This window comes from Rhinoraja longicauda, chromosome 2, assembly GCF_053455715.1.
Source record: "Rhinoraja longicauda isolate Sanriku21f chromosome 2, sRhiLon1.1, whole genome shotgun sequence".
NCBI lineage: Eukaryota > Metazoa > Chordata > Chondrichthyes > Rajiformes > Arhynchobatidae > Rhinoraja > Rhinoraja longicauda.
In genome coordinates, this window is record NC_135954.1 from 51,832,626 (window position 1) to 51,846,415 (window position 13,790).

Here is a 13,790-nt window from a genome sequence, read left to right on the forward strand (position 1 = left end):
ATAACACAGTAGGCGATGCTCAGTACAAACACAAAAGTGTTTTCATTTATGAGGTAATCTAGGAAGCGGCTGGAGAGCATGAGACTTCATACAGGGCAATACCAGGAAGCAAGCACAGCATCAGTTTTAGAGGTGGGAGTGCAGCAGTTAAAGAGAGATTAATGATCACAGCAGCAGTACCACTTCATTAGCCAGTTCGGCTGCAGCTCTTCATACAGGTATAGTGAGGGGTTGGATAATAATTTGCACAGACAGTGGAGTGACAAATCAGGAACTGTAGTTTAAAAAATATATTACGTTGCAATTCATTCTCAGTATATGTCAAGAATCTAGACAATAATAAATGCCTTTGTTTCAACATTTTTATACATTAATTGAAATATTTGTTTTAAGATATACTAGACGAAGTGGACCCCTTTGGGCCCAAACCATTCTTGCATTGCTGCAGCACCCTCTCCTCCCCCCAGCCATCTCCTCCCTCCCCCCCCCTCCCCCTCCTCCCTCCCCCCTCTCCCCCTCCTCCCTCCCCCTCCCTCCCCACTAGGGTTGCCTCTCCTGCATTGATGCAGCACCCTCTCCTCTCCCACTCCCTCCCTCCCATCACCGACTCTCCCCTCCCATCTCTGATTCCCCCTCCCCTCCCTGATTCCCCCCTCCCCTTCCTGATTCCCCCTCCACCCCCCTACAGATCTAAGTCCATGGAGGTCCAAGTCCAGGCTTCCCTGATGAAAGTGGCATTAAAAGTAGATAGGGTGGCATAGAAAGTATATGATTTGCTTGCCTTTATTGTTTTGTTTAGTTTAATTTAGGGATATAGCATGGAAACAGGCTCTTCGGCCCAGTGAGTCCACACTGACTATTGATCTCCTGTTCACACTAGTTCTTTCTTATCCACTTTCTTATCCACGCCATACACACTAAGGGAAATTTACAGATGCCTATTTACTGATTCTATGTCATCTGTCCAATTAGCCAGGATCACTTTCTATTGAGATGGACCAAACCAGCAGTGGACTGATATGCAAGGGGCATCTTCCAAATTTGTTGATTTATTCAGTGGCACTGTTCATAGGATGATTCCAAGAAATGTATCTGAGAATCTATTGACAGGAATTTTGGATCAACTGATGTGCCATCAATTCTGGACATTGATCATTCAAATGGATCTCTTAATTCTGGATAGGAAACCAATATTACTCCATGCAGTTTAAATTTGAGCATGAAAAAGAGCAATTATTGCAAGTGGAAAGAAGAAAATTGCAAACTTGGTTGTGAATGGAATATTTGAGTTTTACAAATATTGAATTGAGGATTATTGGGAAAATAAGTCGATTTGCAGCTCTGCATGGATCTCTTTAAGCAAAAGAGTGAAGCGTGAGATGCTCACAGAGGCACCAAACCAAAAAACCGCCTGGCGATAAAGATCTTAGGAAGAACTGGCCGCCACTTTGTGTGTGCGCGATGCAAACAGCGAATGGTATCATACTTCCTCAGTCATGTGATGATCATTGCCATTTGCGACCAGCTGATTAAAGAAGGAACATGAGATCGAGTGTGGGGCTTCTGGTGGCGATTAACTTCTGTCTGTACTCGCCAGTAAGTGCCCTTTTTTTAAATTTTTCATTCAGTATTACATTCAATGGGCTGTCCGAATCGGACAATGAAATGTCCTCAGATCTGCGAAGGGAATACTTCCCTGCCTTGCAGTCACTTAAGGGAAGCGAGTTAATGCAGCCCACTAGCACTGCATGAACCCGTTCTGCAGCAAGCAGCAAGCAGCAAGCCCCCTCACCTTCGGAAACAGGCCAGCAAGTTCTATCTCTGTGTCAGTCAGCAAACCCCCCCTTCCCTGCGGTGGGTAGCAAGTTCTCACTGTGCATTAATTAGACAGCATTTCGCCAATTTCATAACCAGGAAACTAATTACCCGACCCGCCAGAGCAGAGAGACAGCAGCTGCTCTGTGCACCTCGCAGCGAATTCCCTCTCTGAATCTGCCTACCTTTGTAAACCGGGTCCCGTTGTACATCAGGCACCCAAACCCTCCAATAAAGCCTGCAGTTAGCCCTCTAAGGTCCCCCGCTGCCAGTGGGAGGCTTCGGGTTTGTTTTTAGTAAAAATCAGCGACCGCTCAAACTCTTCTGCTGGTAATGTTGAAAGAGTTATAGGGTTAGAAACATAGAAACATAGAAAATAGGTGCAGGAGTAGGCCATTCGGCCCTTCGAGCCTGCACCGCCATTCAATATGATCATGGCTGATCATTCAGCTCAGTAGCCTGTACCTGCCTTCTCTCCATACCCCCTGATCCCTCTAGCAAAAAGGGCCACATCTAACTCCCTCTTAAATATAGCCAATGAACTGGCCTCAACTACCTTCTGTGGCAGAGAATTCCACAAGACTCACCACTCTCTGTGTGAAGAAATGTTTTCTAAACCTCGGTCCTAAAAGACTTCCCCCTTATCCTTAAGCTGTGACCCCTGGTTCTGGACTCCCCCAACATCGGGAACAATCTTCCCGCATCTAGCCTCTCCAACCCCTTAAGAATTTTATATGTTTCTATAAGATCCCCCCTCAGTCTTCTAAATTCCAGCGAGTACAAGCCCAGTCTATCTAGTCTTTCCTCATATGTAAGTCCCGCCATCCCAGGGATTAATCTGGTGAACCTTCTCTGTACTCCCTCTAAGGCAAGAACGTCTTTCCTCAGGTTAGGAGACCAAAACTGCACACAATACTCCAGGTGCAGTCTCACCAAGGCCCTGTACAACTGCAGCAGAACCTCCCTGCTCCTAAACTCAAATCCTCTTGCTATGAATGCCAACATACCATTCGCTTTCTTCACTGCCTGCTGCACCTGCATGCTTACTTTCAATGACTGGTGCACCATGACACCCAGGTCACATTGCATCTCCCCTTCTCCCAATCGGTCACCATTCAGGTAATACTCTGCTTTCCAGTTCTTGCCGCCAAAGTGGATAACCTCACATTTATCCACATTATATTGCATCTGCCATGCATTTGCCCACTCGCCTAATCTATCCAAGTCACTCTGCAGCCTCCTAGCATCCTCCTCGCAGCTAACACTGCCACCCAGCTTCGTGTCATCCGCAAACTTAGAGATGTTGCATTCAATTCCCTCGTCCAAATCATTAATATACACTGTAAATAACTGGGGTCCCAGCACTGAGCCTTGCGGTACCCCACTAGTCACTGCCTGCCATTCCGAAAAGGACCCGTTTATTCCTACTCTTTGCTTCCTGTCCGCCAACCAATTTTCTATCCACCTCAACACTGAACCCTCAATACCGTGTGCTTTAAGTTTGTACACCAATCTCCTATGTGGGACCTTGTCGAAGGCCTTCTGAAAGTCCAGATATAACACATCGACTGGTTCTCCCTTATCCACTCTACTAGTTACATCCTCGAAAAATTCTATAAGATTCGTCAGACATGATTTGCCTTTGGTAAATCCATGCTGACTTTGTCTGATGATTTCACCACTTTCCAAATGTAATGCTATCACATCTTTAATAACTGACTCTAGCATTTTCCCCACTACCGATGTTAGGCTAACTGGTCTATAATTCCCCGTTTTCTCTCTCCCTCCCTTTTTAAAAAGTGGGGTTACATTAGCTACCCTCCAGTATAGGATTAAGCTTTCTGAGTTATGAACTTTCATCAGAAGTAGAAAAGTTTTGGGATAAACTGGATTTTGATATCCAGCTAAGAGGCTGTCTGGAGAGGAAAGAAAGGGAAGGAAGGTCAGTGAGGAATGGAAGCACAATAAATGGAATGATCTTGCAAGGTGATTAAAGGTAGTGAAGATACAACCGGAAATGCAAACGGAGGAATGCAGAGTTACTAGAGTTGGTTGGGTTCAACACTTTTTGCAACCTTCATTCCTGCTCACAAGGCTGTGATACAACCAGTCAATATGCTCTCTGCCGCAGTAATTGGTATACTGAATCTCATCAATCTTCCAAGGAAGTAAAGGTGTTGATGGGCTTTCTTTATGATTGCATCAATGTGCTGGGTCCAGGACAGATCTTTAGAGATATGTATGCCGAGGAATTTGAAGGCATCTGCCTCAACTATCTCCTCTACCAGCACATTCCACATACCAACTGCCCTCTGAGTAAAAGCGTTGCCCCTCAGGTTCATATTGAATCTTTCCCCTCTCACCTTAAACATATGTCATCTGGTTCTTGATTCTCTTACCCTGGGTAAAAGACTGCATTTACCCTATCTAACCTCTATATGATTGCCCCTCAGCCTCCTGTGCTCCCAGCCTGCTCACCTCTCCCGATGCTCAGCCCCCCAAGTCCTGGCAACATCTGGGAAATAACCAAAGCAAGGTTGAGCAAATGCTGCTAATGTGAATAGAATTGCTGATATGTGAAAAGGTTCCGTTTTGTATTGCACAGTTTGTTTCCCTCCATGGTGTAGGCTTCCTCCTCTTCATTCTTATTATCAGTTTTCAGCAGTTCGCTCTCGTGACGTGTGTGATGTGTGGTCTACTTCAGATTAGGTCATTTTCATATACACCAGAGTGCAATTAAATTCCTTGTTCACATGATACTCATAGAGGAAACAATATACATCCAGTTGTAGCGCGTCGATAAAGGCCCGAAATAAAGGCAAGGAGCCAGGTATTTCGGGAACGTTATATTTTATTGTACCTCGGTTATCAGACGGGTCGAGTCTGCCGGAATGGCTTGGCGCCCAAACCTTGTCCTTATATACCTGGTCCCGGACCGTCTCCCTGGACTGGTCCATTCCCGTGCCGAGGGGTCGGTAGAAGTATGGCCCGACCCTTGGGAGCCGCCACAGTACCCCCCCCCCCAGAACCGGAGGCACAAAACGCACTGGTGGTCGCACAACCCGACCGGACCGTGTACGGTAATCGATCGACAGAGGGGCCGGCGGAGGCACAGTTGGAGGGACAGGTGGTGGGACCCGCAAAGGGGGGCGACCTCGTGGCCGAGGCTGGACAACCCGCACCGGTTGGTCGATGATAAATACAATAATAAATACATCAATGAGTGCAAAATAGCAGAATGATGCAAAGATTGTGGTGCAAGTCCAAGTAGTGCAACAAAAATAAAAGTACAGTAATGAAATACTGGAATGTGGTCACAAGAAACTACAGATGTTGGAATTTTGAGCAATGCACAAAGTTCTGGAGGAACAGCAGACCAGGCAGCATCTGTGAAGGGAATGGATGATGTTTCGGGTCAAGACCCCTCTTTCCATTTCTTCCATGTTCAATATGGTCTGACTGCCAGCCACATCTTCCCATCCCACCCCCTCCTGCTTTCAGCAGCTCATCGCTGCCCACCCAACCAGCTCCCTCCCCTTGTACTTTCCCCTGTCACTGCAGTAAATGCATTGCCTGCCCCAATATCTCACTTCCATCCAGGGACAGCAGCAGCCCTTCAAGGTGAGACAACAGTAGAGTTGCTACCATACGGTGCCAGAGACCTGGGTTCAATCATGACTATGGTTGGTGTCTGTATGAAGTTTGTACATTCTCCTTGTGACCACATGGGTTTTCTCCAGGTGCTCTGGTTTCCTCCCACATTCTAAAGTCGTGCAGGTTTGTCGGTTAATTGGCTTCTGTAAAAATTGTCCTTTGTGTGTAGGATAGAACTAGGGTATGGGTGATCACTGGTTGGTGTTGACTCGGTGGGCCGAAGAGCATGTTTCCACGCTGTATTCATGTTGTATCTAAACAAAACTAAATATGCACCTCTTCAAACCTTGTCCACTGCATTGTGTGCTCCCGATGTGGCCTATTTAACAAGGGTGAGACCAAGTGTAGATTAAGCCACCGATTTGCTGAACACGTGCTCAGTCCACCAAGGCTTGCTGGATATCCAGGATGCTAACTATTTTAATTCTACTTCACATTCGCATACCGTCCTTTCTGTCCTTGGCCTCCTCCATTGCCAGAGTAAGGCCACTCGCAAACTGGAGGAAGAGCAGCTCATATTTTGCTTGAGTAGCCTGGTATGAATCCAATGGTATGAATACTGAATTCTCCAATTTCAAGTAATAACCCCCTACCCCTCCCGCTCTCTTTCCTGTGGGTTCAACCACCCTTCTATGCATACATTTCTCCCACCGCATCCCACCTACCCAGTCGCCCTGCTACTTCCCCCTCCTTCCTACAATCACTTTCTATCCCGAAGTTGCCCAGTTCCCTTTTATTATTTCTTCTTCATTGCTCCTCTCAGTGTTTTCCATCCTCCTTCCAGCTTTACATTTCACTCCTCTCCTCATCTGACACACTTTTGTCTCTTTTTCAAGTCTAGCTTTTGTTCATCCATCTGCCTGAGGGGAACAAACCCTCTTCATCTTTATCAACCTATAATTTGCCAAGCATTGCCCCACTGCTTTCTCCCTCCTACAATCAGTTCAATGGAATGGGGCATTCAGCTCCTCTTTCCTATCGAGCACTGCTCCATTATTTTCACAAATGCAGTCCCTTACTTATATTTCTTGCCTTGTGTACAGCATTCACATGTCATACCTTGCGTTCCTATACATTTGCGAGATCTAACCCAATTAGGTAGTCACTTTTCAGGATAACTCTGTCCAGTTTGTAAGCATGACTGTGAATACATGTTTAGGGTCTTCCTACACCTCCTAAATACCTCCAGTTTTGAATGGAGTTCATTGAGGTATCACGGGTGTTGCTGTTTTCAGTCATAGAGTTATACAGCATGGAAACAGGCCCTTCGGTCCAACTTGCCCACGCCGACCAACATGTCCAATCTACACTTGTCCCACCTGCCTGCGAAAACATCCCTCGAAACCAATCCTATTCATGTACCCGTCTAAATGTTTTTTAAACATTGTGTAAGTACCTGCCTCAACTACCTCCTCTGGCAACTCATTCCATATTCCTTCCATCCTTTGTGGAAAAGAATTTGCCCCTCGGGTTCCTGTTAAATCTTTCCCCCTCACTTAAATTGGTTGGCGGACAGGAAGCAAAGAGTAGGAATAAACGGGTCCTTTTTGGAATGGCAGGCAGTGACTAATGGGGTACCGCAAGGCTCAGTGCTGGGACCCCAGTTATTTACAGTGTATATTAATGATTTGGACGAGGGAATTGAATGCAACATCTCTAAGTTTGCGGATGACATGAAGCTGGGTGGCAGTGTTAGCTGCGAGGAGGATGCTAGGAGGCTGCAGAGTGACTTGGATAGATTAGGCGAGTGGGCAAATGCATGGCAGATGCAATATAATGTGGATAAATGTGAGGTTATCCACTTTGGCGGCAAGAACAGGAAAGCAGAGTATTACCTGAATGGTGACCGATTGGGAGAAGGGGAGATGCAACGTGACCTGGGTGTCATGGTGCACCAGTCATTGAAAGCAGGCATGCAGGTGCAGCAGGCAGTGAAGAAAGCGAATGGTATGTTGGCATTCATAGCAAGAGGATTTGAGTTTAGGAGCAGGGAGGTTCTGCTGCAGTTGTACAGGGCCTTGGTGAGACCGCACCTGGAGTATTGTGTGCAGTTTTGGTCTCCTAACCTGAGGAAAGACGTTCTTGCCTTCGAGGGAGTACAGAGAAGGTTCACCAGATTGATCCCTGGGATGGCGGGACTTACATATGAGGAAAGACTAGATAGACTGGGCTTGTACTCGCTGGAATTTAGAAGACTGAGGGGGGATCTTATAGAAACATATAAAATTCTTAAGGGGTTGGAGAGGCTAGATGCGGGAAGATTGTTCCCGATGTTGGGGGAGTCCAGAACCAGGGGTCACAGCTTAAGGATAAGGGGGAAGTCTTTTAGGACCGAGGTTTAGAAAACATTTCTTCACACAGAGAGTGGTGAGTCTGTGGAATTCTCTGCCACAGAAGGTAGTTGAGGCCAGTTCATTGGCTATATTTAAGAGGGAGTTAGATGTGGCCCTTTTTGCTAGAGGGATCAGGGGGTATGGAGAGAAGGCAGGTACAGGCTACTGAGCTGAATGATCAGCCATGATCATATTGAATGGCGGTGCAGGCTCGAAGGGCCGAATGGCCTACTCCTGCACCTATTTTCTATGTTTCTATGTTTCTAAACCCATGCCCACTGGTTGTCCGGTGTTGTTTCAATTGATGTCAGATTTTCAGCAGCAGCATTTGTTCATTCCCATTATACTTTTGAGGTATAAACCTTTGCTGCCTGAAACAAAAACAGAAAATACAAGCAACAGAATCAGTTGAGACAAACAGTTACATCAGCTGACCTGATGCAAAACAAATGCTGGTATGGATCTTATAAATCAGCCCCAATGCAAGAAATTTTACCCATGTTCTGGAGTGTATTTTCTATTTTGAAACTTGCATTTTAATAGGGAATTGTAACCTTCGTAGATTTTCTCGTGGTTTGAGAGCTGGAGTGGGGCAAGCATGATTTCCTTGATATCAAGCTTTTCCTTAATTTTACTGTGCAAAAAATGTGATCTTGATGAATAGGTTCAGGAGGATTAATCTGGTCTCTTGGTTGCAGAGTTCATCAAGGAGCTTTCAGATCGATTATGACAATGACAGTTTCCTGAAGGATGGTAAACCTTTCCGCTACATCTCGGGAAGTATCCACTACTCCCGTGTACCTCGATACTACTGGAAGGACCGTCTGATGAAAATGTATATGGCAGGATTGAATGCTATTCAAACGTGAGGAAGAAAACTTTTAAAATATATATTTTGTGATTGTTGGAATCACTATATCAATGCAGTTCTTTATACTTTTTACGCTTTCCTCCTGCCCTGACCTTCACTGTCCTCAACCAGTTGGGATTTGTTCATTTTCTAGACAGGGTTCAGGACATTCAGTCATCATTGTAAATTATTACCTTTGTTCTTTGAGTGCAGTTCAAACAGAAAGGGCACTTCTTTCCTGTGCCTTGGTATTTCTGCCACTCGTGCCATTTACTTTTTCCAAATGTACATTTTTTTAAACTCATTATATCAAATTCTTCTCTTTGCTGCTGGCTTCAAAGAATGAAAATTTATATGGGGTAATATCTGGGCAATGGGATAGTTCCTTTCGTTAATTCATACTGATTGAGAATGATCAGCCATGATCACATTGAATGGTGGTGCTGGCTCAAAGGGCCGAATGGCCTTCTCCTGCACGCACCTATTTTCTATTGTCTATTGTCTATTGTTAAGCTGCTTCAACCTCAAAGCCAGTGTCCCAGTTGAAACTTCATGTTGCTTACTTCTATTGCTACATAAAGATCAAAGAACATGTGCAGAATGTGAAACTTTATGTGCATAACTAATAAATTAATATTCTTTGGAGCTAATCTTCTCTAGTTGTAAGCATGCAGACAATGGAATGACATTTTTAAAAATCCCATTATGTAGATATGTGCCATGGAATTTTCATGAAACTACACCAGGAAAATATGACTTCACTGGAGACCGAGATTTAGAAACATTTATAAAGTTGGCCAATGACGTTGGCTTGTTGGTCATCTTACGAGCCGGCCCCTATATTTGTGCCGAATGGGACATGGTGAGTGCAGTTAATTTCCATTTAGAAATCATCATTTGAATGTGAAAAGAAGTTTGCCAATTGTAATGGATTTTCACTTTTATAGGGTGGCCTTCCTGCCTGGCTGCTGCGGAAAGATTCAGTTGTTCTCCGATCTTCAGATCCAGGTAAGACAGGAACATCACAAATAATGGAATTGACCTCCAATGGTCTTCATCTTTGTCAGATTGTATGGCATTCCCTTGACATTCTTCCTTATTCAGTCATAAGCAGAGTTTTTTGGCCTCTCTTTCTACTGCCACACTATAGTTGTGGTATCTCCCAGTCACCAAGCCTTGAGCCCCTTCATCATTCAAATTACCACTCTCCAACTTGAAATGCCTAAATCCTTCAACACATGGACGTTGAAATGTGTGCTCTTTTTTCACAACACTTTTTATTTCTGACATATCTACCTCTGCTGGTATTTCAAAACACAAATCATCCAAATCACAAATGGCATCCAAAGTGATTGTGACACAAGTATAGTATTAACCTGTCCTCGACCTTTGTCATTGTTGGTCACACAATTTTCATAAAGTAATTCAGTATGCAAACAGGCCCTCTGGCCACCAAATCCATGTTGACCAAAGTCAAATATGAAAGAGTCAAATATAATACCAAGGTTTTAACTGTTCTAATTCATTCTCAATCATTTGCTGGGAAGAGAAATGTTTTGGGTGGTTCGGGAATGGAATTTGTCAGTAGAACCAAAGACAATAAGTACTTTGTGCTTATCCCGTATCAGGCATTGAGAAACAATCTGGCAATTTAATGACAAAGAGAGAGTAAAGCGATGTGGTGGTCAGGTAAAACTGTGACAGCAGTGTATGGGGAAGCCTGACCTAGAAATTAATGAATGTGACACCGAATTGAGTCCCATGTTATCACACAGTTAGTCAATTTCGTGAATGTTTCTGTATATGGTAGCAACATCATCTACTCATTTTGAGGTTAGATTTTCTTGTTCCCTTGTTTTATTTTTTGACCTTGTATGACAGCGAAAATTTGTCCTTACTCACTCACATCAAAGAACCAGCCATTATGAATGCCCAAGGGTCAGAAACAAAGTTAAGTAAAGGCCCAATCAGTGTAAAGTTGTTTTTCCACAACGAGGCACTGCACACCACTCACCTCAGCTGTGCACAATGCACCCATCGAAAACCGACTCGTCCTTGTATTTTCAAGTATCTTTGTGTAACTAAAACTGACTTCAATTTGTCATTTGGCTCGATGTAACAAACTTCTCGACTGTCCAAATAAAATCTGGACCATGCTGCATTCTATGCTTGTAGAGCACGTGAATAGCACAACAAGGACGGATTTAAACAAACAGACAGGTAAAGGGTTATCAACCTGTTTTTATCATTTTAGATTATCTCGAGTATGTTGACAGATGGATGTCTGTTCTCTTGCCCAAGATGACACAATTCCTGTATCAGAATAATGGACCAATTATTGCTGTACAGGTATGGATTTTTTTTTAACTTAAAAGCATGACTAAACTGTTCAACAGACTAGATAAAGGTTGCTCGAGTAATCCTGTTTACTGAACCCATTTCCTGGTGGGGAATGGAGGTGTAGAGTAACTGGATATCCATGGTGGAGATGAGGCGATGAGTATCTCGGAAATGAAAGTTATTGAAGCGTTGAAGACCATGTAAGGTGTCTTGGATATAGGTCGTGGACAAGGGGGTATGAGATAGAATCAAGGTTTTTGGAGATAACTCCGATGGGGCAGCAACAGGCAGAATAGCTGGGCCCTAAGCATTGCACTCTGCAGTACCACAGTTATAACCTCCCTACCAAACAATAATTTTCACTCTTTTTCTGGTTCTTTGATTTCTGTTTGATAACCAATTCTCAATACATGTCAGTATATTACTCCAATTCCATATGGTCTAATCTTCTTAGTCAAAATTTGTGGGACCGTATCCGACCCCCTCTAAATATTCAAATATCACATTCACTGGTTTCTCCTTCTTTATATTACATAGAAACATATAAAATAGGTGTAGGAGGAGGCCATACGGCCCTTCGAGCCAGCGCCGCCATTCATTGTGATTATGGCTGATCGTCCACAATCAATAACCCGTGCCTGCCTCCAATAACCCATGCCTGATACTCAAGGAGTATTGTGGAGAAAGCAGATGAAGGTAGAGCCTGGATTGATGGTTGGAACTATAATGTTGTGGCCGTTGTGGAAACGTGGTTGCAGGATGTACTTGACTGGCAGCTCAATGTTCCTGGGCATCAATGTTTCAGACATGATCGAGAGGGAGGCAAAAGAGGTGAATGAGTAGTGCTACTGATCATGGAGACTGTCACGGCGACACTCAGAGAGGACATTCTAGAGGATTGTCTGCTGAGGTGGTATAGACAATAGACAATAGGTGCAGGAGGAGGCCATTCGGCCCTTCGGCCCTTCGAGCCAGCACCGCCATTCAATGTGATCATGGCTGATCATTCTCAATCAGTACCCCGTTCAGTACTGCCTTCTCCCCATACCCCCTGACTCCGCAATCCTTAAGAACTCTATCTAGCTCTCTCTTGAATGCATTCAGAGAATTGGCCTCCACTGCCTTCTGAGGCAGAGAATTCCACAGATTCACAACTCTCTGACTGAAAAAGCTTTACCTCATCTCAGTTCTAAATGGCCTACCCCTTATTCTTAAACTGTGGCCACTTGTTCTGGACTCCGCCAACATTAGGAACATGATTCCTGCCTCTAACGTGTCCAACCCCTTTATAATCTTATACTTTTCGATAAGATCTCCTCTCATCCTTCTAAATTCCAGTGTATACAAGCCTAGTCGCTCCAGTCTTTCAACATATGACAGTCCCGCCATTCCGGGAATTTACCTAGTAAACCTACGCTGCACGCCCTCAATAGCAAGAATATCCTTCCTCAAATTTGGAGACCAAAACTGCACACAATACTCCAGGTGCAGTCTCACTAGGGCCCTGTACAACTGCAGAAGGACCTCTTTGCTCCTATACTCAACTCCTCTTGTTATGAAGGCCAACATTCCATTGGCTTTCTTCACTGCCTGCTGTACCTGCATGCTTCCTTTCAGTGACTGATGCACTAGGACACCCAGATCTCGTTGTACGTCCCCTGTTCCTAACTTGACACCATTCAGATAATACTCTGCCTTCCTATTCTTACCACCAAAGTGGATAACCTCACACCTATCCACATTAAACTGCATCTGCCATGCATCCGCCCACTCACACAACCTGTCCAAGTCACCCTGCAACCTCATAGCATCTTCCTCACTGTTCACATTACCACCCAGCTTTGTATCATCTGCAAATTTGCTAATGGTACTTTTAATCCCTTCATCCAAGTCATTAATGTATATTGTAAATAGCTGTGGTCCCAGCACCGAGCCTTACGGTACCCCACTAGTTACTGCCTGCCATTCTGAAAGGGACCCATTTATCCCCACTCTTTGCTTTCTGTCTGTCAACCAATTTTCTATCCATGTCAGTACCCTACCTCCAATACCATGTGCTCTAATTTTGCCCACTAATCTCCTATGTGGAACCTTGTCAAAGGCTTTCTGAAAGTCAAGGTACACCACATCCACCGGCTCTCCCCTGTCAATTTTCTTAGTTACATCCTCAAAGAATTCCAGAAGATTAGTCAAGCATGATTTCCCCTTTGTAAATCCATGCGGACTCGGAACAATCCTGTTACTACTATCCAAATGCTCCGCAATTTCGTCTTTTATAATTGACTCCAGCATCTTCCCCACCACTGATGTCAGACTAACTGGTCTATAATTTCCCGTTTTCTCTCCCTCCATTCTTAAAAAGTGGGACAACATTAGCTACCCTCCAATCCGCAGGAACTGATCCTGAATCTATAGAACATTGGAAAATGATCACCAATGCATTCACAATTTCTAGCGCCACCTCCTTAAGTACTCTGGGATGTAGACCATCAGGCCCTGGGGATTTATCAACCTTCAGTCCCATCAGTCTACCCAACACCATTTCCTGCCTAATGTGGATTTCCTTCAGTTCCTCCGTCACCCTAGGATCTCTGGCCACTAGAACATCTGGGAGATTGCTTGTATCTTCCTTAGTGAAGACAGATCCAAAGTACCGGTTCAACTCGTCTGCCATTTCCTTGTTCCCCATAATAAATTCCCCCGCTTCTGTCTTCAGGGACCCACATTTGCCTTGACTATTTTTTTCCTCTTTACATACCTAAAAAAGCTTTTACTATCCTCCTTTATATTATTGGCTA

The 13,790-nt window shown here is 44.4% G+C and overlaps 1 protein-coding gene across 1 annotated transcript in view; it reads left to right on the forward strand.

Annotated features, from left to right (window-relative positions):
- Positions 1–1,483: 1,483 nt before the first annotated feature.
- Positions 1,484–13,790, forward strand: part of glb1 (galactosidase, beta 1) — an 80,161-nt gene continuing 67,854 nt past the window's right edge. The window contains exons 1-5 of the mRNA XM_078419245.1: positions 1,484–1,596; positions 8,501–8,667; positions 9,364–9,514; positions 9,600–9,660; positions 10,907–11,001. Of these exons, the coding sequence (XP_078275371.1) occupies positions 1,543–1,596; positions 8,501–8,667; positions 9,364–9,514; positions 9,600–9,660; positions 10,907–11,001 (528 nt within the window). The 5' untranslated portion in view covers positions 1,484–1,542. The remainder of the gene's footprint in view (positions 1,597–8,500; positions 8,668–9,363; positions 9,515–9,599; positions 9,661–10,906; positions 11,002–13,790) is intronic.